The sequence below is a fragment of the Tiliqua scincoides genome, chromosome 3 (genome assembly GCF_035046505.1).
Source record: "Tiliqua scincoides isolate rTilSci1 chromosome 3, rTilSci1.hap2, whole genome shotgun sequence".
Lineage (NCBI taxonomy): Eukaryota > Metazoa > Chordata > Lepidosauria > Squamata > Scincidae > Tiliqua > Tiliqua scincoides.
Window position 1 is genome coordinate 168,222,765 of NC_089823.1, and position 24,315 is coordinate 168,247,079.

The 24,315-nt window shown below is 44.4% G+C and overlaps 1 protein-coding gene and 1 long non-coding RNA gene across 2 annotated transcripts in view; both read left to right on the top strand.

Moving 5' to 3' along the window:
* The first annotated feature begins 126 nt into the window (after positions 1-126).
* Positions 127-8,962, top strand: LOC136645626 (uncharacterized). Its single transcript, XR_010794150.1, has 2 exons — positions 127-446; positions 7,696-8,962. It is a non-coding gene; the product is annotated as an uncharacterized lncRNA (long non-coding RNA).
* Positions 8,963-16,295: 7,333 nt separating this feature from the next.
* Positions 16,296-24,315, top strand: part of C3H10orf143 (chromosome 3 C10orf143 homolog) — a 44,190-nt gene continuing 36,170 nt past the window's right edge. Inside the window, exon 1 of the mRNA XM_066621432.1 lies at positions 16,296-16,414. Coding sequence (XP_066477529.1) covers positions 16,340-16,414 — 75 coding nt within the window. The 5' untranslated portion in view covers positions 16,296-16,339. The remainder of the gene's footprint in view (positions 16,415-24,315) is intronic.

Sequence of the window (24,315 nt, forward strand, 5' to 3'; positions counted from 1 at the left end):
CTGCCGGTCCTACTGCGCATGCGCCAGTGGGGAAGCGTTTGGTTGGTCTTTTAAAAGTTCTGTTTTCTCGCGAGTTCCCGCTGAAATCTCGCGCATGCGTATCAATAGAACGTGAAGCCACTTGCCAGGCTCTGCTGGGTTATTTTGCCCTTAAATGCCTTGGGGTCCACTCCTATCCAATTTTCCAGTGCCCATGCACTGTGCTCCATTTTCACAATGGAGAGAGGTGAAAAGTGGTGTGCCCCAAGGATCTGTCCTGGGACCGGTGCTTTTCAACCTCTTCATAAATGACCTGGAGACAGGGTTGAGCAGTGAAGTGGCTAAGTTTGCAGACGACACCAAACTTTTCCGAGTGGTAAAGACCAGAAGTGATTGTGAGGAGCTCCAGAAGGATCTCTCCAGACTGGCAGAATGGGCAGCAAAATGGCAGATGCGCTTCAATGTCAGTAAGTGTAAAGTCATGCACATTGGGGCAAAAAATCAAAACTTTAGATATAGGCTGATGGGTTCTGAGCTGTCTGTGACAGATCAGGAGAGAGATCTTGGGGTGGTGGTGGACAGGTCGATGAAAGTGTCGACCCAATGTGCGGCGGCAGTGAAGAAGGCCAATTCTATGCTTGGGATCATTAGGAAGGGTATTGAGAACAAAACGGCTAGTATTATAATGCCGTTGTACAAATCTATGGTAAGGCCACACCTGGAGTATTGTGTCCAGTTCTGGTCGCCGCATCTCAAAAAAGACATAGTGGAAATGGAAAAGGTGCAAAAGAGAGCGACTAAGATGATTACGGGGCTGGGGCACCTTCCTTATGAGGAAAGGCTACGGCGTTTGGGCCTCTTCAGCCTAGAAAAGAGACGCTTGAGGGGGGACATGATTGAGACATACAAAATTATGCAGGGGATGGACAGAGTGGATAGGGAGATGCTCTTTACACTCTCACATAATACCAGAACCAGGGGACATCCACTAAAATTGAGTGTTGGGCGGGTTAGGACAGACAGAAGAAAGTATTTCTTTACTCAGCGTGTGGTCGGTCTGTGGAACTCCTTGCCACAGGATGTGGTGCTGGCGTCTAGCCTAGATGCCTTTAAAAAGGGATTGGACAAGTTTCTGGAGGAAAAATCCATTATGGGGTACAAGCCATGATGTGTATGCGCAACCTCCTGATTTTAGAAATGGGTTATGTCAGAATGCCAGATGCAGGGGAGGGCACCAGGATGAGGTCTCTTGTTATCTGGTGTGCTCCCTGGGGGATTTGGTGGGCCGCTGTGAGATACAGGAAGCTGGACTAGATGGGCCTGTGGCCTGATCCAGTGGGGCTGTTCTTATGTTCTTATGCAGCTGTGCTAATGGCGCATGCACTGCATCTTGTAGTGAGGAAGCAGTCACAGTCACTTCTTAAGGTGTGGGAACATTTGTTGCTTTACCTTGGGGCTGCATTGCGACTACACTGTGCTGGAAAATTGGATAGGATTGGACCTCAGACTACACAGCTACCAAGTTCCAGGTCTCAGCTTATATACTACATTTTTGATGCTGTAGTTAGTAAGGCCAAAACATTGTTTTGAAGCTGCCTTAAAGGGAATCAGACCATTTGTCCATCTGGGTCATTTGTCCATCTTTCCCTGGAAAGACTGAACCTGGAATATTCTGCACGAACAATGTGGGCTATAACACTTAGCAAGAGCCCCATCTCTTGTTGTTGTTAGAAACTAACTGCAGTTCTCAGCGTATCTACTCAGAAGTCAGTTCCATCATGTTCGATGAGGCTTACTCCCAAGGTAGTGTGTATAGTAACAGTTCTCAAATTGTGGGCCAAGACCCAATTTTTGCTGGTTCATGGGAGCCAGCATTACCTGGAAGCAGCAGGTATTCTGGGGCATGTCACACCCCAGAATGTGTTGCGGCTTCCAGGTAGTGCCAGCACACACCCGACTTCATCACACCCAGAACGCCTCACAGCATTGCATTCTGGAGCACTATGCGGAAGCCACAAGGCATTCTGAGTCTTGACACGGCCGCTACAGCCAGTCATGGCGGTAATATGTTTTAGAACTGCTGGTGTAGAAGTTTGCAGCCAAAGATACCTCTGTAGCCATGTCTTATGCATGGATTTCAGAAGTATGCCTCACATACAAATATAAGATTGTAGCTGTGCAGCTTGATCCTTTGACCAGGGCAAGGTGGCTGCGGTGGTACATTGACACAATCCTGTCTACTTCCCCCCAACTTGTGCAGAGAATCAGGTGAAGTCCTTTGTTAATCAGAGGAGAGACTTTCCCCCCAGCTGCTGCAACGTATCCTGTTTAGCTGTGATTAATGAGTAAAAGGTAATGATAATATTTGCATCTGGCAGCAGAGGTGGCAAAGTAACTTTGACCAAAAAAATGTGCCATCCATCACTACTGCCTGCAAAATGTTTGGCAAGTGTCATCTGATCACTTAAAAAAAAATAGTGAGGTAGCTTTACTCAGCAAGGAGGTGTTGTGTTTAGGAATATGTCACTGGTTGAACTTGAATGGCATGTGGCTGTTAACTCACATTAGCCAGGCTGTGGTGGGAAGGGAAAGGAACTGTTTAAACAACAGTTACTTGAAAATAACAGGGGGCAGTGCAATCCTAACCAGTGCTGACAGGCCAGCTGGCCTGCCCCTTTTCCAGAACTGAGCTGGGCATGGCTAATTCCCTTTACCCCATGTTGCACAGCAGCTGCCTCAATGGGGCTATTCGAATTTGTGCTACCAAAATTGGTGTAAGGCCAGGCTGCTCAGGAGAATGGTTAGGATCTAGCCTAAGTGCCAAATCAAGGTACTGCCCCCCCCCCGGGACTGGTCTGCCCACCGGACCACCCACTGCCCACCCTCCCCCCACCCTGAGACATTCTAGTTCCTCTCTCCCCCTACCCTCCCAAATAGCTGGTGCAGACTGGGGGAGACCCATTGCAGGGTCTGTGCCCTTAGCCGGGGCAAATATCCCCTATATATATATATACTGTTTGGCCATATTTTACGCTGTGGTCATGTTTTACACTGTGCCATGTTCATCATTAAACACTCACCTGTGTTTGAGAGGAAGAAAAACAACTGAGTGAAAAAGTGTTACTTTTAGGAGTGCTATGCCTTGTACATAGCGACAGGAAGTTGGTAGCCTATGTGTGTCTGACTGGGGACAGGGACTGCTTTTAACCCTTTCTTTTCCTGTTGTTTGGTCTACTTGGAATCATGCAGAGGGAAGTTACTTTGCCACCCATGAAGGAAAGCAGTTATGTTTTGCTTTCTATGGAATCAAAAACCTTTGAGGAAAGAGGGAAAGCTGTTGCTTTCTGTATTTCAACAGAGAAGCTCCAGCTGTATGGGTGATTTCTTTTACAGGCCATCATGAGTAAACATAATTTGCACCAGAATCAGTGGGTCTTATTTCCATGCAGTGTGAGTAGAGCAGCAATGTAGGCATCTAGCAAAAATGCTACTTCTGTCCCTACTTCAGTCTGTTGTAGTACACCACACCTATGATCCACAACCCACTCAAGCTTTTACCCTACATAACCTCACTGAAGTTCTAAAATTCTAATGAGGCCCATTCAACAACCAAGCAGAAACCTGATGCCACTGAATGTTAAGGATCATCTGGATAGGTGGATGAATCTGCCTGCATCAATTATGGAAAGAATACAGCTTCCTAAAATAAATACCCTCCCTAGTCTCTTATATCAACTACAACTGTTTCAGAGAATTTAAAACCTCACACTTTAATAAGCTCCACAAGACCTTTTCAAGGTTCATTTGGTAGGCAAAAAACAAGAATTGTCATTAAAAATGTATAGGCCCAGCGAGACATGGGAGAACTAAATCTCCCTAATGTTAGGCTATATTTCTGGGCATCCCATATGGAATATCTGGCAGCAGGGTCCCAGAGAAACCAAGGGCTTCAGTGGCTCCAGATTGAACAACAGGCAGCAGGCCAAATTAATCTGGCAAACATCCCAGACAGTATAATCCTCCAACCGCTCAGCCAATACAAGCCCTGCTGAAATGAATGGGGCAGCAGCAAACACGGCTCTTTGAGTATGAAAACCACAGTTTCCAGATGCGCAGGTACTCACCTCAGGTTAAAAAGGAACCTGATTATAGAATCTGTATCCAAATGTAGGGTAAAGCATATTGAACACGTACAAAATATCTTGAGAACCACATGGCCCATCACCTACAGTTCTATAGCCACTTGAGTAGTCCAATTGGAGTCCCCAAGACTACTCGTAACTAGTGTGTTTTTTTTAGGGCTTACAGTTCTTGACTGCATCATCTAAATGAATCTAATCTCTAATCACAAAAAGGGTTGCAAATTATCTACAACAGTCACATATTATAAACAAATTTTCCTTTGGAATTATTGAATCGATGAAAACATATTTCTGACAAACTTGGTTTTTATTTCATTGTATTCACAAGAGAACATTCCCCCATTAAAAATTAACACAGTTAAACAGAATCCTGTTCCAGGAGTCCCTTTGGAACCACTATTTTTATCTGAAGAAGGAAAATAGGATTTACTTCTTTAAGCTCTTTGGCCTTAAAACTGTTTCTTCACACAGAGCCAGTCAAAGTCATTGCAGTGGTCAGAGGACATGTCTTTTCAGATCACAAAGGAGAAATGATTGAAGTCATGGGAAAATGCATGACAACAGAGTTAAAATTTATTCAAGGCAAACACAAGATTAAATTCCTTACATAAATTTTATTTCTCCATTGCTGTAATAAAATACATAAAAATTTAACCAAATGTCTACAAGGAATACTTTAAAATCTCTTCCTCCCCATTTTCTCTGGTTATGTGCCCTCTTCCAGATTTGGGAAATTGTAGCACTGTTGGGAACATTGACACTGTTTATTATGTATTAATTGGGTTGGGAAGCTCATATATACAAACCTTTTATGAACAAAGTTTTTTTGTAATATTTTGCCAGAAGCAGTGTGCAGTACATTTTTCAGTTACTGATAACATGTCAGTATACAAAGCTAAAATATCTGCAGTTTGAGGATACACTTTTTGAGGCAATGAACACTAGTATTTCATTAACAGCTTCAAAATGCTACCCAGTATTTGTCTTGTTAAGATTTTGTAGCTTAACCTATTTAACCAATATCAGGTATGCAAACATGATTTCTTGAAATGGCAGCACACTGTAGTTGTCTATCTCGTATTGTGATGGACAATCCATGTTTGGCAAAACCATACCAAGGGTACAATCCTAAGTACATTTACTTGAAAATCAATGAAAATAATACTGACTCCCAAGGAAATATGTTTAAGATTAGGATACTGCTGTTCGGTTTTTTTAGCCATTTGATCCAAACATTGGGAAGACTTTATGAAACCACTGACGGATTATTATATGAAGCCAAGCACTAAACATGTCACAAGGAAGGGTGTATAAAATGAATACAAGCAAACAAGGTTTCCTTCACTTTAGTGAGGTTCATGTTTGACCCAGACACAATTACACAATTGGAAGCTTAGAAGGTCTTTCACTGAACTTATATAATCATTTAAACACAGAAGCCTCAACACAAGGTCCAGACACGCTGTAATTCTTCAGAAGTTACACATTCTTATAAATATATCTCCAGTTGGTGAAACAGAGATAAAAGCAGGTACAAAGGTGATCACAGAAAATGATGCAGTCATTGAGATAAAATAAACCTCTGAGGGAGGCAGGAGATTGAAATTCTATTTAGCTAGAGAGAAAAGCACATTCAGATAGTTTATTATCTACTCTGTTCCTGGATTGGTTTGGATGCTTCTGTAGAGCAGTGTTTCTCAAACTGTGGGTCGCGAGTCAATTTCAGGTGGGTCCCCATTCATTTCAATATTTTATTTTTAATATATTAGACTTGATGCTCCCATGGAATGTGACTGCATTTGAGGAAATGTTACAGACCTATACTAGCTACTATGTATATTCTTTTAACAATGATAGTCAATGGGACTTACTCCTGAGTAAGTGTAGGTAGGATTGCAGCCTGGGACTGTTAAAAATTTCCCTGCTTGATGATGTCACTTCTGGTCATGACATCACTTCTGGTGGGTCCTGACAGATTCTCATTCAAAAAAGTGGATCCCAGTGATAAATGTGTGAGAACCACTGCACTTTGACCCACTGCTGAGGCCAAGTCAGTTAGATATGAGCGAAAGGTAAGAACAATTCCATCAAGTCTCCTCACCCAAGGAACCTAACTACAAACAAGCCAGAAACAGCCTGGATTCAGACATTGTTTTTTGTTCTTCTCCAAGTCAGGTCCAGGGGAGGGTGTTTTAAAGAGGGCTTGCTCCTCGCCCTACTGCCACCGCTGGGGCATTACTGGTGCTAGGGGTTCTAGACCTCCAGGCTAAATGTCAGGTGTAGGGTGAGGATATCTGTTGGTTTATCCTAGGATAAACCAGTTTCCATAACTCTGTATGGAAACCCACCTCCCCCGTGACTGAAAACACCTTCATTCAAATGGGTTTGGGGCTATAGCTCAGTGCAAAGCACATACATTACATGCAGAAGAACCAAGTTTCAAGGTCTGACTTTCCCAGATAGGCTGGAAAAGACAAAACCTTGGAGAGTCACTGTCAATCAGTGTGGATAGTGCTGACTTGAACTCAATGGACCAGCGAGTTGCCCAGGATAAGGCAATTTCTTATGTTCTGACATACATTTGTAAGTTTTTTTCTGCTTTCTTGAACTCAGGTTTCCGGGTCCAGAGCTTTCCATGAGCCATGGAGAGCTGCTCCGTACCTTAAAATGGAATTGTAAAGCAGCCAGTTTGATATTTGATATTCATGGCCTCCCCCTGTCTTGAGGATGCTGTGATATAGTTCTTGAATTCTAGAGTTGCCAACAAGCTTTCATAAAGCCATGACAAAAAGTCATATTGGAATGGGAATATGATGGTGATATTAAAAAAAAAAAAAAAAAAAGAAACAGGAAAAAAGTTTCAAAAACTGCCTAACTCAGATTAAAATTTCAGGAAGACTTTCTATAAGGAGAGTATGTCAAAAATTATTCTTTTTTACAAGTCCAAGCTGTAAAGATAGCTGCTTGTCTGTAGGTGGCATCCACAGCCTCTGAAGACAGCAACTCTGCCTTGCTGTTAAAGCTTCTTGGTATGATTAGGTGTCACACAGGAGGGGGAAAAAGTTTTAAATGATCAAACTTTTCCTTTGTTGTTTTTAAAAGTTGCTTTGTTGAATCAAGAGAAATATATGCATAATGAAAATCTTCAATATTAGAACAAAAGATAGGTAATTGCTGTGATTTTGTATCTGCAAAAGTATTCTTAGCGTTCAGATTGTATACATTGTCCAAAATGATTTTTTTCAGCAAAATTTAATTTTACTTTGTAGGAGTCTGATTGCCCCATTTAATGTCACATACTGGAGAAAGGTCTGTATTCTGTCCTAACAAGGATATGAGTTTGGCTATAGGGCTTGACCACACACATACATACACACAGAGTATCAGGATAGTAGAATTCAAATAAAAGTTTGAATTCACAACCAAGGGCTGTTTCATTTACTGATTTGAGTCTTGAGTTCTGAATAATTCTGAATTAGAATCTCCCTGGGCTGAAATACGAGCCTGGGCTGAAATATGGGCTAAAATCGTATGATTTGGGCCTGAAAATGCCTTCATGTTGTTTCTGCCCCAGGTTTTCCAACAAGCCCTCTGGAGGCCAAACACTGCAAAAACCACCTCCAGACCAGATAATCACCATAATCATGGCATGGTCAGCTCAGATCATCATGTACAATTTCCCAGGGACTGGAGAAGGAACTGGAGGCATTCTCTACTCTCTACCATTGGCCAGAAGACGTAAGGATACCTGGAAGGTTGCACCCATTCTTCTCAGGCTGAACACCATAGTAAAGGGAACATCAGCCTGGCCGCTACTATTGACCTGAAAATGGAGCAGCATCTCCCCCTCACTACCTGAACAGATTTCTGCTCCAATTACCAGTTGCCCAAGGACTGGAGACGTGAGTTGGAGTCATTAGCAAGGAACTAAGGGACTACTGGGTTATGTTTTTGTTTTTGTTTTTTTGTATTGTTACCAAACTGATTTTTGGAAGTCTTGAAGTAAAATATTTTGGAGATATTTTTGATTGAAGGACACAGTATGAATCTATAAATAAGTATATATAATGTTCTTTCAGAGTGTGTAATGTGCTTGACATTCATTATCTTGATGTAATTCTTACACTGTTCCAGAAGGTAGACAAATATTATTTGCCCCATAGTTCAGTTGGGGAGCTGAAGATGAGAGGAAGTGGCTTGGCAGATGTTGTTTCATCTTTGATCATTAAATCCATTTTGCGAACAATTCCACTGCTAAACACGCAAGCTCGTTCCTATTGCTTATGGTCCTTGTCCTTACAAAACAAGGTAACTGCATGCTTAAATAAGCTACATAGAGTTTCCATGACAACCTATTCTGTAGACTATGGCTACGTTATAGAGGAATGACCTAACTAAATTGGAAAGGATTGCTACAGACACTGAACATTGCTAAAAGAATGTTGTGGCCTTGCATAGCCATTTCTGCATTAGCTAATCAGAAGAATCTTATAATAGACAGCTAAAGCAATATCATCATGGCTAAGAGACAATATATCAGGAATCTGCCATGAACTCACTTAGGTGGCTTTAAGCAAACCTTCTCAGCCTCCTTCTAACAAATGGGGATAACACTGATCTGCTTTTCAGGATTGTTTTGAAGATTATAAGATGACGTATGTGAAGTACTCTGAACACTTTAAAGCACTACATACATACATACATGCATGCATGCATACATAACTGATGATTTATAACGATCACAGTCAACTGTACAGATAGTAGATGTTGTAGTTTTACAGTAGTTTACAGGATATTTTGCCTACGTTTTCAAAGAATAAAAATATCTTACTTTAGAACTATTTTGCTAATTCAAAATCATTTTAACTGGTTTTGTGACTAACTGCTAATTTGTAACAGAACAGATTATTCAGACTATTGTCATAGCTGACTAGGAGCCCAATCCATCTTTCTAACACCAGTGCAGCCTCAATGTAACCCTGAGGTAAGGGAACAAATGTTCCCATACCTTGAGGAGGCCTCCATGACTGCCCCCCTCACCATAGGATGCAGTACACACCCCATTGGCACAGCTACACCAGCACTGGAAAATTGGATAGGATTTGGCCCTAGATCACGTAGGAATAGGCTGCAAAAATATCAGCTTCATATCTGAGTATCTACTCAGTATACAAATATAGCCTTCTGCAGAAAACATCACAATACAGAATCAATTTATATGTGCAGGAATTAGGAGATAAGTGCCTCAACAGTTGGTCACCATGATAACCTAATGAAGGAGACATAGTGCCACTGAATCAGTTGCCAAGGGGCTTGGTTCTCATCATCATGCCCTGCTTGTGAGTTTCCATTGCTAAAGGCATTTTGGCATGAATGCTGTTTGGAATGGAATGTGGACTAGGAGATTCATCACCTGATCCAGCAGACAGTTGTAATTTAATCTGCATAAAAACCCCAAGAACAACATAAATGCAGATAAGAAACTTCATGTTTCTATAACATGAAACCAATTTATTGCCTTAGTGTTACATAATTTCATTTACTATTGATCAGGGGTCAGTAATTTATGCCCCTCTCTTGCTGGTTCTGAATTATCATGAGCTACTGGTGCTTTTGGCAGAATGGACATGAACTTTTCTTTACAGCCAAATGTGGCCTTTGAGCCATACATTACATATCCTTGCTCTACTAGACCAGTGGTCTCCAAAGTGGAGACCGCTGCATGCCAGCAAAGACTTTCCTAGTACGGACAGTGCTTACCATTCCACAGGGGTGGACCCTTGACAAAGCGCCTCCATTCTTCCTCACATCCAGCTGCCTCTGCCTGAAAATCCATGCACAAAGCCTGCTGGGGCATTGGATATCAGAAGTAGCCAGCCACAAGTAGGAATGGGGGTGAACAGATGCACTTTGCCGGGGCTCTCGCAGGGAACGGTAAGCACCATTCTCCCAAGGCAGGCTTTGGAAGGGGGCCAGATCTGGCCCGTAGGCCAGAGTCTGGAGAGACTCTAGACCAGGGGTGCTCAATAGGTGGATCGCGATCTACCGGTAGATCACGAGGCAAAATGAGTAGATCGCGGAGCCCTGTCTCTCCAAACTGTTAATATGTCAGTTTCGTCTAGTGACTAGATGAAACTGATATATTTAACTGACACTAAACTGAAACGGACACTTTAGCTGCTCTTCAGGCATGCAGCAACAAAACTGACGAAACTGACTAGACTCCAGCAGGGGCTCCATACATTAAAGGGGGTGTCTGTCAGACGCTTCCTTCCCCCCTGGTAGATCTCCAGGCGTTGCTGGGTTTCAAAGTAGCTCTCGAGCCAAAAAAGTGTGAGCACCCCTGCTCTAGACTAAATTCTTGTAGTTTAATTTTAGTTATATGAACATGGGTGCAATCCTAACCTCGGCTTGGGCCGGTGCAAATCCCTTGTGCCAGCCCAGGAGGGTCACAAATATGCCATGAAGCACATTTGCACCTCCTCAGGAGTAGGCTGGACCAGCACAGGGATGCGCACCAGCCCAAGGAGGCAGTATCCAGCTTCCATGCCGACTTGGAGAGAGAGGGATGCGTTTGCAAACGCAGAGGTCTGGGGAGGAGGCGGAGGGGGGGCATTGCGGGGCAGGGGGAGGGTGGGCGGAGGGCAGTCCCGGGGCAGGTGGGTGGGGAGCAGGAGGCGGGACTGGGACCTGGCTATTATGGTCAGAGGAGACCAATTGGGGCCATGGTGGCTTATCCGGGGGTAAAGAGTTTCCCCTTGCCTCGGACTGAGCCATTTCTGGCCCTAATCTTGTGCTGGATACAGCGCAGGCCTCTTGGCCTGTCTATTTCAGGGCAAGATAGGATTGCGCTGCATATCTCATACTCAGACCACTGGGCCATCTAGACCAGTAACAGTAACCTTAATTTGGTTTGTCAAGGTATTGGAAGGCCCTCATAATATAGCAGAAACCCAGCTTGTACTTACAAAATACATGTAGGTGCTTAAGGGGTATCAAATTCTTTTCATACAGTGGGCCAAATTAGCATTCATGGTGTCTGCTGGGCCCTCAGTTTCCCTAAAACAGTGATCTTTGTCTTCTGACTAACACTCTGGAAACTACAGAAAAATTCTTTCACCAAGCCACTTACAATAGAAAAAATTGGTGGGCGGGTTTTTTTGTATCTCACCTTTTACCAGTGTTGCACTAACACATCTACAGTACACTGTTGGCATCCTTCAGTCTTGGAAGACTATGGTATCACGCTCTGAATGGTGGTTCTGGAACAGTGTCCTCTCCAGTGCACGAAGCCTGGCTAAAGTAGATATGGAGGATAGACTGTTTCCCATGCAGCAAATCTCCCCTCTCCACATTGCTGAAATGGTCCAATGGAAAGTAGAAGCCAATTCGGTTGGTTCCAGTGGCGTCGCAGGAGTTGCCAGAACGTGACTGTGTTCAGCCATGAACTGCCTCAGGGACTCCGGCTCCGGATTTTGCCTCGAGGTTGACTCCTGAAGCCTTTTCCATAACTGGATGTAGCCACAAGGCAGTGGAGGTTTGGGATCAGAGTTTTCCTTCTCTCAGATGAGCTGCCTTCCCAGGACAAGTACAGCCAAACTGAGGGCCTATTCTTATCCCCAGCCCCCAGGGGATACATCTACAGTAGAATACCAGTTAAGCAGGAAGTGGCATGACTGAGCAGGTGATGACCAGAAATAAATACTTCTCACCTAGGAACTCATTAGCTGTAAATGACAGAAGAGAAAATATGCAAATCTTGGTTATATTTTCAGATATGGGACAGCCCAATTATCACATGGTCCACCTTTTCAGCAGCCCTGCTTCTGCTAAGCTCACATATTAGTATTCCGTTCTGGCTAATTTTTTCCCCAACCCTGTGGAGCAGTTAATGACCTGAGCAGCACATAACCACTATCATCTTAAAATGGGTAATGGCCAGTCTGATTTCACTATAACGATCTTCCCTCAAACCCACACTCACCCTCTAATGCTGCCTTCCTCAGTCACCATACCCTGGCCCTGATTTCTTTAGAAGCATCACTTCTGTTAGTGAACTGTACTCATGTCTGGCTACCAAGCATCACTTCTGTCATGAAAGAGGAGGGGGTCTTCCAGCGACCACCCACTAACCCAGGGCAGTGATGCCTAGTGCCAAGCACTCATTCCCCTCCTGTCCCCCACTCTTCCAATCGGTTTAACCTGCAGCTTGGTAGGACCAGACCTAGTAGATTTGGAGATCTGGTTCCCAGAGGGGTTCCTTGGGCAACATCTGTTCCCAAGAACACTATACAGGTTTGCTAAAATGTCCTCACTCTGCCAGTAGTACCTGCAGTGCAGGGACGCTGGCAAATCCACGAATCCCAGAACAAGCAGGGGTTTTAAGCATAAAGGTTTGATTAACAGGTAAGGAAAAAACACTTAAACAGGATGCTACAAATAAAGTTACCTACAAATAAATGTCCCCTGAATGGGGCTGGCCCTTCAAGGAAGCCTCCACGTGCACGTTGAGACTAGGTCGAGAGCCTGGGTTCCAGCTTGGCCTAACCTGAGCTGAGGGTGCCAAGAGCTCCCAGCCTCCGAATGGAGAAGGACAAACCAATACAAACTAACCCTGGGGCTCTCATAAGAACATAAGAACATAAGAACAGCCCCACTGGATCAGGCCATAGGCCCATCTAGTCCAGCTTCCTGTATCTCACAGCGGCCCACCAAATGCCCCAGGGAGCACACCAGATTACAAGAGACCTCGTCCTGGTGCTCTCCCCTACATCTGGCATTCTGACTTAACCCATTCCTAAAATCAGGAGGTTGCGCATACACATCATGGCTTGTACCCCATAATGGATTTTTCTTCCAGAAACTTGTCCAATCCCCTTTTAAAGGCGTCTAGGCTAGACGCCAGCACCACATCCTGTGGCAAGGAGTTCCACAGACTGACCACGCGCTGAGTAAAGAAATATTTTCTTTTGTCTGTCCTAACCCGCCCAACACTCAATTTTAGTGGATGTCCCCTGGTTCTGGTATTATGTGAGAGTGTAAAGAGCATCTCCCTATCCACTCTGTCCATCCCCTGCATAATTTTGTATGTCTCAATCATGTCCCCCCTCAAGCGTCTCTTTTCTAGGCTGAAGAGGCCCAAACGCCGTAGCCTTTCCTCATAAGGAAGGTGCCCCAGCCCCGTAATCAGCTTAGTCGCTCTCTTTTGCACCTTTTCCATTTCCACTATGTCTTTTTTGAGATGCGGCAACCAGAACTGGACACAATACTCCAGGTGTGGCCTTACCATCGATTTGTACAACGGCATTATAATATTAGCCGTTTTGTTCTCAATACCCTTCCTAATGATCCCAAGCATAGAATTGGCCTTCTTCACTGCCGCCGCACATTGGGTCGACACTTTCATCGACCTGTCCACCACCACCCCAAGATCTCTCTCCTGATCTGTCACAGACAGCTCAGAACCCATCAGCCTATATCTAAAGTTTTGATTTTTCTCTCCCCAGCAGCCTTCCCTCTTCTTATCCGAGAGGCTCTCCCTGTCTTCCCCAGTCTGGAGCATGCAGCAGGAGAGAGAGAGAGAGAGAGAGAGAGAGAGAGAGAGAGAGAGAGAGACCCTCCTCGGGCCCTGCCTCCCCCAGCCCTCCATTTGGCTGCCTCCTGCTTTTGAGCCAAAAGTACCTCAGACATTGGAGGGAAATCAGAGGGAAAATCTTCCACAGAAACCACAACTGTTAAAATGGTTAAGTCTTTCATCACAACTTCTCTTAGCAATCTGCACACCTAGCCTGGCTCCAGCTGACATGAGGATGATTAGATAGCAAAGAGATAAATTGGTGGCAACTTCTTCTTTCAGCTCCTATTACAACTGCATGCTGCCCAGAGCCTGATCAAGCCCATAGACCTTATATTTGACACCCCTGCTTTACCGCATGAGCAATGGGACTTCTTGGGGGCCTGGTAGATTACCACTGTTGCAGTTATCAAAAGACTTCCTTTGGTTCAGTGCCATAAACTGAACACTTCAGTATGCTGAACCTATTGTGAGTGTTCTATAATAGAGCAACACAACTGATTTGGGAAAACAATCTGATCCAGAAAACACCTTTACTGGAATCCATTGCTACACAAAGCCACATTAGTTTATATGTTAGCAAGAATTTTCCCCCCTAAAATCAGTTGTAAGATTGCTGCTCTTTTTAATTTATTAAATCTAAGCCTGCCTCTGAGTTGCAGTTTTTCCCCTTGCTATTTAACTAAAAGCAAAGAGGTAACTACAATCCACACATCTTTTTTTTCTTTTTTTTTAAAGGCAGCCCTAGAAATAAGACCCACCAGTTGGTTGGAGAGGGGAATGCTGAAAACCACAAGGGATGCTATAAAAACATTATTATTGATTAGAGCTAAAACCTATGGATACTGTTGCCAAACTGCATATTAGCAACACACTATCATGGACCACAAACAGCATCGGACAGAAAGGTACATGTAGCAACAAATGGAAGCGGAGCTGCGGGGAACTACAGATGTTCAACATTTGTGAGAAAGAAGCCTCGTTGTGTTCTTGTGCTTATGATGTTAAAAACTTTTATTCTCATCTATTTAGGTATTTCTCCCCTAAATAGAGATGGAAAATCCTGCTGGATATAATCTACTCCACATGAATAATCCAATTTCTTATCACCATTAGATTATTCTCATTTAACCAGACAGTAGTTTTATTAAGATGTATTTATGCTTGTTGTTATTTATATACCAACTTTTTATATTACATATAAAACCAGTATTTTATCAAAAGTGAATACAAAAAGGGGTCAGCTCTAAAATGCTTAGACTGAGAGTTTATGCCACACTGAGCACTAAACTGAACCCACCTAGCAAAACCAACCCATTTGCTTTTCCATATTCAAAGTAGGGTTACATACTGGTGAAAGTCCTCAAGAGTAGGCTTAGCTCACTGAGGGTGCAATCCTAACCCCTTATGTCAGTGCTTTCCAGCACTGGCATAGCGGTGCCCATGGGACATGTGCTGCATCCTGCAGTTGGGAGACACTCACAGAGGCCTCCTCAAAGTCAGGGAATGTTTGTTCCCTGACCTCAGAGCTGCATTGCCCTTATGTCAGTGCTGGAAAGCACTGACATAAGGGGTTAGGATTGCACCCTGAGGCAGTAATCCTAAGCATACTGACATGGGAGTAAGCACCATTGAGTAAAATGAGGCTTACTTCTGAGTAAACAGGTATAGGATTGTGCTGCAAGCTAAGCCTCCTACCGCTGTTTGTTGGGTTGCATTTCTGCTCTTGCTGCCGGGCAACAGGTGTCCCGAGACTACTAGGAGACACCACCTTAAGTACCCACTAATGGTACCCATAGCACTGGTTGAGAAATAATGTATTAGAGATCAATGGGAACTTTGGATTGTTTTTAGTCTGCTGCCTTAACAGCTATGTATTTTTTAGGCATTCGCCTACATTTGTATTGTTTAATATTGCCTAAATTTGATATTTTATCAGTGTATGTGAGCTGCCTTGTGTAGATACAGGAAAAGCTTGTATCTAAGAGCCCAAGCCTATGCATGTCTACTCAGAAATAAGTCCCATTAGAGTCAAAGGGACTTACTCCCAAGAAAGTGTGGATAGGATTGCAGCCTTAGAACCCAATCCTATGCATGTCTACTCAGAAGTCCCACTAGAGTCAATGGAGCTTACTCCCAGGAAAGTGTGGATAGAGTTGTAGCCTTAGGGTCCAATCCTATGCAGATTGGTCTAGTCAGAAGTAAGTCCCATTAGAGTCAATGGGGCTTTCTCCCAGGAAAGTGGGGAGAGGATTGTAGCCTTAGAGCCCAATCCTATGCAGGTCTAGTCAGAAGTAAGTCCCATTAGAGTCAATGGGGCTTATTCCCAGGAAAGTGTGGAGAGGATGGGCTGAAAATAATTAAAAGGAAACAAAACAACAACAACTTTCTCTGCAGCGGTGTCCTGCCCTAGCCATGATCCCAGCTCCTCCGCTCCAAGAAAGCCCTGAGTGTAGCACCCGCAGAGTCTGTCCCGGGTGCCAGCGCTCAAGTGCAGAGTCTGTCCCCAGCGAGGCATGCCTCTTCCTCGGCTGCTGTAGCAGGTGGGGCTAGAGAGGAAGACGAGGGCGGAGCGCCGGGTGCGTCGCCCCTGGAGAAGCCCGAGCGCACAGAAGGAGCCACTGCCGGGTGACCGTCCGGAGCGATGAGCCTCAGCCTGGCGGCGGAGCGGCGGCGGCCGCTGCAGGGCACGGACCTGCACAGGCAGGAGCCGGAGCGCGTAAGTTTCCCCCCCGGTGCGCTGCCCGGGCCGGCAAGTGGCAGAGCTGAAGCCTTCTCCGGAACATCCGCTGACGCCGAGGGCCTCCCGTTCCCTTCCCCTTCCCCGCCGAGCAGGCTCGGCTCTCCGGAGGAGGCGACAGCAGCCCGCACGTTGCTGCCCAGCGGCTGAATTCGGCACCTCTAATTGGGGGGGGGGGCGAGGAAGGAGGGATCTTCCGAAGGGACGATGCTTTGCAGTCCCGGGCAAACTTGCAGCTCGGTCCCTCTGCGCTCAGTGGGAGGGCGGTGCAGCCAAAGCCTCCCCTCTCTTTTCCGGGCATAAAGGCTCAGCACCACATCCCCAGGCTAGATAATTCTGGAGCTGCCCGAGGAGCTTAGAGCCCAAGCCTATGCATGTCTACTCGGAAGTAAGTCCCACTGGAGTCAATGGGACTTACTCCCAGGAAAGTGTGAATAGGCCTGTAGCCTTAGAGCCCAATCCTATGCATGTCTGCTCAGAAGTAAGTCCCACTAGAGTGTATGGAACTTACTCCCAGGACAGTGTAGAGAGGATTCAGGATGACCAGATACCATGGAAGACAGTGTGCCCATACATTTAACCATTGCACAGATAAGGGAATTTTGGCAGGTGCAGTTCAGCATGGAAGGGTTCAAAAAGCTGCACTGGCCCAAATTCCCTTTCCTATTCAATGGTTAAAGGTATAGGCACTCTGCCCTTCATTGTATCTGTTCACCCTGTTAGGATTACAGCAATAGGGCCCAATCCTATCCAACCTTCTAGCACTGATGCAGCTATACCAATGGCGTGTGCAGTGCATCCTGCAGTAGGGAGGCAGTCATGGAGACCTCCTCAAGGTAAGGGAACACCAAACTTTTCCAAGTGGTGAAGACCAGAAGTGATTGTGAAGAGCTCCAGAAGGATCTCTCCAGACTGGCAGAATGGGCAGCAAAATGGCAGATGCACTTCAGTGTCAGTAAGTGTAAGGTCATGCACATTGGGGCAAAAAATCAAAACTTTACATATAGGCTGATGGGTTCTGAGCTGTCTGTGACAGATCAGGAGAGAGATCTTGGGGTGGTGGTGGACAGGTCGATGAATGTGTCGACTCAATGTGTGGCGGCAGTAAAGAAGGCTAATTCAATGCTTGGGAACATTAGAAAAGTTATTGAGAACAAAGCGGCTAATATTATAATGCCGTTGTACAAATCGATGGTAAGGCCACACCTGGAGTATTGTGTCCAGTTCTGGTTGCCGCATCTCAAAAAAGAAATAGTGGAAATGGAAAAGGTGCAGAAGAGAGGGACTAAGATGATTACTGGGCTGGGGCACCTTCCTTATGAGGAAAGGCTACAACGTTTGGGCCTCTTCGGCCTAGAAAAGAGGCGCCTGAGGGGGGACATGATTGAGACATACAAAATTATGCAGGGGATGAACAGAGTGGATAGAGAGATGCTCTTTACATTCTCACATAACACCAGAACCAGGGGACATCCACTAAAACTGAGTGTTGGGAGAGTTAGAACAGACAAAAGAAAATATTTCTTTACTCAGCATGTGGTCAGTCTGTGGAACTCCTTGCCACAGGATGTGGTGATGGCATCTGACCTGGACGCCTTTAAAAGGGGATTGGACAAGTTTCTGGAGGAAAAATCCATTACGGGTTACAAGCTGTGATGTGTATGTGCAACCTCCTGATTTTAGAAATGGGCTGTCAGAATGCCAGGTGCAAGGGAAGGCACTAGGATGCAGGTCTCTTGTTATCTGGTGTGCTCCCTGGGGCATTTGGTGGGCCGCTGTGAGATTCAGGAAGCTGGACTAGATGAGCCTATGGCCTGATCCAGTGGGGCTGTTCTTATGTTCTTATGTCTCAAGGCTGCATTGTGGCTGCACCAGCCCTGGAAAGTTGGATAGGATTGGGCCCTTAGATGAGCTGGAAATGGAATTGTGTGCATCCATTATTTTTAGCCACTGTGCTATTATTACTATTACTATTACTATTAGTATTACTATTATACTTTATTTTTACCCCGCCTTTCTCCCCGAAGGGACTCAAGGCGGCTTACAAAACAAGGTTAAAACAAATTAAAAACATAATTTAAAAACAGATAAAAAACATAACATATAAAAACAGATAAAACTAGTCAGGTAAGAGCATAGCGCAGCAAATTAGAAAAGGATCAGGCCTGTGAACATATGTTAAAAAAATATTAAGAGATGTTAAAAAGATGTTAAAAAGGCCAGGAACTCAGAAGGCTTGTCTAAACAGAAGGGTCTTCAGGCCTCGCCAAAAAGTTTCAAGAAAGGGAGTAGTTCTTAACTCAAGGGGAAGGGAATTCCATAGTGTTGGTGCCACTACTGAGAAGGCCCTATTTCTTGCCGCTGGCACACGTACCTCCCTAGGCTGCGGCACTTGTAAAAAGGCCTTCTTTGAAGACCTAAGAGGACAAACCGGATTGTACAGGAGTAGGCGATCTCTAAGGCGATGTGCTACAGCACATCGGTGTGCCGCAAATGGTCTGCAGGTGTACCACAGGGTTTGGGGGAGGATCATTTATTAGTGGAGCCATTGGGGATCTGAGCTCCCCACTAGTGGTTTGGTGTGCCTTGTCAATTGTCCAAAAACTGATAGTGTGCCTTGATAGCTTCAGTGGCTTATCAGTGCGCCATGGGATGATAAAGGTTGAAATCATTGATGTACATCCTTCACTCACAACTAAATTGTGACTTTGATTTAGCCATGCCTTCCTCAGCCAATCAAGATATGTCTCTAAATATGTGGCTATATAACATTTATGCCATTGGTATACATACTGAGAGCACAAGCCTATTCACGTCTACTCAGAAGTAAGTCCTATTGTGTTGAATGGGGCTTGCTCCTAGGAAAGTGTGTATAGGATTACAGCTTTAGTTCTTCAAAGTAGCTTCCTCTTTCTTTCAACTTTGTGTTCAGTACTGTCAGCAGCTTACTTGATGTCATTTTCACCTTGCAGGTATTCTTAGTTCTTCAAAAGGTGATTAGTAGATTTGTAAGGAACTGGGGGGAGGAAGAGAAGAGGTAAGGTGTTGATCTTTCCTCTCCGTTTCTGCAGTTGAATTCTGCACTCATCAGGAGAAGGGAGCTTGAGGAGGCCAGTACAGCGCACTGCATTCTCACTGTTTTTAGGACATTGCATTGGGTCTGCCCCCATGCATTGGTTTGGGACTGAAGGGTGGGGTTGAATTTGCTCTCTCTCCCCTCCCCCTTCAGCCCCAAGGCAGGTGCAGGTGCTTATTTTAGAATCATCAGATACATGCACATTCACCGGTAAGGTCCAAAACACTTTAATCCAGGGGTGTCAAACATCACAGCCCGGCCCACTTAAGCTCTTTATCTGACCCATATGATAATTAGTTTCTCTCAGTGCCACCCTTTCAACAGTATCAATTCTGCCAAGTCTCTGAGAGAAAGAGGTGGAAGGAGGTCTCAAAAGTCAAGGGAAGGGACAAGAGGAGAGGGAAGGGACAACATGAGAGGGGTGTCCCTTCCCTCCCCTGTTGTCCCTTCCCTTAACTTCTGAGACCTCGCACCCAAGAGGTCTCCCAAAACCACTCTTCCAGAACCTCAGCAGCCTTTTCCTCTCTCACCCAAGAGAGGGGTGAGAGAGGGAAAGGCTGCTGAGGTCCTGGGAGAGTTCAATTATCACACAGGCCACCCTTTCAGCGGTGTGGCTTCTGCCAAGGTGTCACTTCACAGACCACCTCTCAGCTGCTGAGCTGCAAAGTGTACTTTGGCAGAAGTGGCACTGCTGCATGGGTGGCCACATGATGATTGGGCTCTCCCAGCATGATGATTGGGCTTACATAATTTGAAAATAAGATCGAGATATGCATATATGAAAGTTTCTGAAATATTTAAAAAAAAAACTTTGCAAGTGCCCTTGCCCAGTTTGCAGAAGAAAATTGCTGCAGTGGACAATCGGTATGGAAGGACCACTTTCCTGGCTGGAATGCTGACCTCTGGTATGAGATAATCTTTATAACCCCAAATTAAAATGTCACATTTTCCAATTTTCTTTCTAGTAATTGGCATGCCATAGATCAGGGGTGTCCAAAGTTTTTGGCAGGAGGGCCACATCATCTCTCTGACACTGTGTTGGGGGCCGGAAGAAAAAAGAATTAATTTACATTTAAAATTTGAATAAATTTATATAAGTGAATTTATTAGAAATGCAACTTATATGAATGAATGAAGGTCTTGCAATAGCTCAAGGCCTATAAAAGGCCTTGCACAAAGCAAGGCCAGCCTTTCCTTTGCTGCTGCTACTGCATCAAAGATGTGAAACAGCAAGCAGTGGAGGGAGCCCTCATCCCACAGCTCATGCGAGAGGTCACACAGTCGCCCTCACGCTGACAGCAGTTGCGTCCGGCCAGTGCAGGCTCCAGCAAGTCTCCAGAGGGCCAGAGGCTCATTGGAGACTGGGGGCTCCCTGAGGGCCGCATTGAGAGGCCTCGAGGGCACCCCTGCCATAGATCAAATGTAATCCCAGGATCAGCCTTTTGTTTGGCCTGGTAGTTCCTAACTGCACATCTTGCTTTACAGTTCAGCCTTATGGGTACCCTGGAATGACCATGGAATATTTGGGGGAACAGTTCTTGAATTCAGTTTCTAGGGAGAGTCTAGTAAATATCTATACACGCATATTATATATACGGACTCTAGCAGCCTTGGGAGCACAGGACCCCAATTATTATAATAATTTAATAAAAATAATAAATAAAAATATTATTTCTTTCTAGATTACCTTTTTGTCTAGTAAAACTATGTGGGTCACAACAGCTTGTCATTTTAAAAAGTGGGTCCCAATGCTATAAAGTTTGGGAAGCACTGTCTTAGGGTGTTATTCTCTTGACAGTTCTTGATTTTTCATCAAGATAGAATGACTTGTAATGTTTGATTGCAAGTCAGACATTGATGAGGGTGTGTTTGGGTTTGTATGAGGGTGTGTTTGACTTACAAGTTAATTATTTTAAGACTAAACTATAAAACTGTATGACTGAAAAAAGAGACTCTGGGTCATAAACTTCAGCCTCCTGCATCAATGCAGGGATTCCTAGGCCTACGGTGTGCCTGACATATGCTTTTACTGCCTCTTAAAGCCTTCATGTGATTCTCCATCACCTTCCTAGAGGGGCTTCCCATTCATCAGACCTTGCCACCTTGCAAGAAAGCAGCAGATTTCTGACAAGAAAATTTCATGAGCTGTCATAGACATGAGAATGGAGAAAGACGTAGCAGCTTGGATATACATAAATGTCAGAAACTATTACCTGGCTATAAATTTAGATGGTAGATGTTTCTGACATTACACCCTGTCAGTTCTGAGGATAAGGATAAAGTTGATGCTGCAGAGTTGGAGAAAGGCACACGCTGAGTTGTGTGCACTGGAAAGAAGGTGTTGGATGGGGTCAGGGCCCCTAAACATTTACTGCTGATTTCTAGAATTTGAAATATTTGTCCACTAAGCTTAAGTGGCTAAGCTTGTGTAACTGAAACAAGTGCATGTTCTCTAGTTGGCAGGGGTAAATTCAGTTTCTGGATTGGAAACACCTTGGGGCAGGGACTTGTCCTCTCATTCTCTGTACATTCATGGTACTGTATAAATATTAATAACAAACTATGAAAGTACATTCCTCACCTTCTCTAAGAGCTAGGGGAGGAGGGAAGAGATGGGAACAGACATAAGGATCTAGGAAACTGTGAAAAACTTGTGGCAGGTACCACCTGCCCCCATGACTTAAAATAATATCCCCTTCACAACTCCACCATTTACCCATCTATTCTGCCCCAAGCCTAGAAACTACACTGAAATCCTAGACAAAAGAACATTTCTTGAAAGTTGGAATTCTGCCAGTTTTGAAAGCAAAGAGATTTTCAACAACTGTAAACTGTTTTTGTGTGTTAAAATATTAATGTTTCCTACTTCTGAGAATCGAGTTACCACAAACTGAATTTTTGTCTTAGCCCTCTAGTGTTAATAGTTAAGCATTACTGAGTCCAATCCAAAGATTTCACGGGCAAGTACTTTCACTTATATAGAAGTATCAGAGGGAAAAGCCCTTAATTGAGAGAGAGAGAAAGAGAGAGAGAGAGAGAGAGAGAGAGAGAGAGAGAGAGAGAGAGAGAGAGAGTTTGTGAGCAAAATCCAGTTTGTTTTTTAAAAAGAGAGACTTGGAATATAATTTGGAATTTAAATGCAGCTGCAGACTCATGACAAGAAGCTGAAATCACCAGTGATTTGTTATACACTAATTTTGCAAAGCTTGATGCCCCTGTATCTTTTTCCCGAAGTGTTTCCAGTGAGCTTTATAGTGTAATTAAACCTATCAGTGCAATGGCATGTGCTTGTTAAAAGAGCCACCTTTGGTACTTAATTGTAGTTAGCCATCATTTGCTTTATTAAAAGGACATTTGCAAATATACAACAAGGCAGGCAAGTCCCCCAGGAGTTTAACCCACTATCTTCAAAACCCACACACAGCTCTAACCTTCCCTTTGGCTGAAAAGGGCTGGACATGTTTCCCCTCTAGAGCCTATTAAAACCACTCTGTTAAGTGACCAGAGGCTGTTAACGCATTAATGACATTAGTTGCTTCTTTTCCTTCAGGGACCTTGCACAAAGCCTTATCCTCCTTACCCCCTCTTTATTTCTTTTTTCCCCTTTTTCTTTTTTTGGGGGGAGGGGGCGACACTAATAGCATTTCTACAGAGGATTGGATTTGTTGGCTATGCTGATTGGAATAATGCAAGTTAATGCCATCCTCATTTTCAGTGCCTGTCTAAAGGCCATCTTCTTTAATGCTTTATATTCAGTAGAGTGAGTTTTAATATCACCCTTAAGGGGTGATTGGTCTTATCTGCAGCTTTTGAGATCAGAGTTGGTAATTGGTGTCTCCTTTAATTTTTATTCCACTGATATACTTAGCTAAGAAAGTGCTCGCAGCCATATGGTAATGCTGCCGTGCCAGGGTGGTAGAGTGCAAGCTACCTAGCCTAGCTGTCCCTTGGGTCAAACAGTATTTTCTGTGCAGAAGGAACCATACCAAAAAATACTGAGTGAGGAACAAAGACAATCAGGTTCACAAAGGCTTCCAGAAATAAAATACCCATGTCATAGTACATACAGCAGAATAAAAAGATTACTAATCATTATTAGATGAACCTTGAACTTCAGCACGTACCCCATTGTGTATGGGTTATATAAAGCATTGTCTGGAATTCAAGCTCAGGAAGCATTGCTGTGATTCCACCAGCCACCAATTATGGAATCCCATTGCCCTTGATTAAGAAAAATACTATAAAAGTTGCAAGAGAAGTGACTGGTGAATTGGGGAACTCAAACAGTAAGCAAATAGCTTTCTACACTCGCAAAGATCTTGGGCTGTTCACACATTAAACAGTGTGAGTACAAACGCACCGGAGTACAATCATTGTTCATCTGTACCTAAGCACAGTTATTCATGTGTTCCATTCAATGCAGTGCAGTCTGTGTGTTCGCAAACGGTTGGTTTTGAAAATGAACCTAGGTACAGTCGTTCACACAGGAATGCAGGTCAGAGTACAGTCATTCTGTGCCTGGGTGCAGCAGGTGAACAGCCCTCTTATAGCACATAATTTGCAGAGATGTTAGTTGGCAACCTTCAGTCTCGAAAGACTATGGTATCGCGCTCTGAAAGGTGGTTCTGGAACAGCGTCTAGTGTGGCTGAAAAGGCCGATTCGGGAGTGACAATCCCTTCCACACTGGGAGCAAGTGCAGTCTGTCCCTGGCCTGTCTCCCTGGCTATGGGCCTTCCTTCTTTGCCTCTTAGCCTCAGACTGTTGGCCAAGTGTCTCTTCAAACTGGGAAAGGCCATGTTGCAC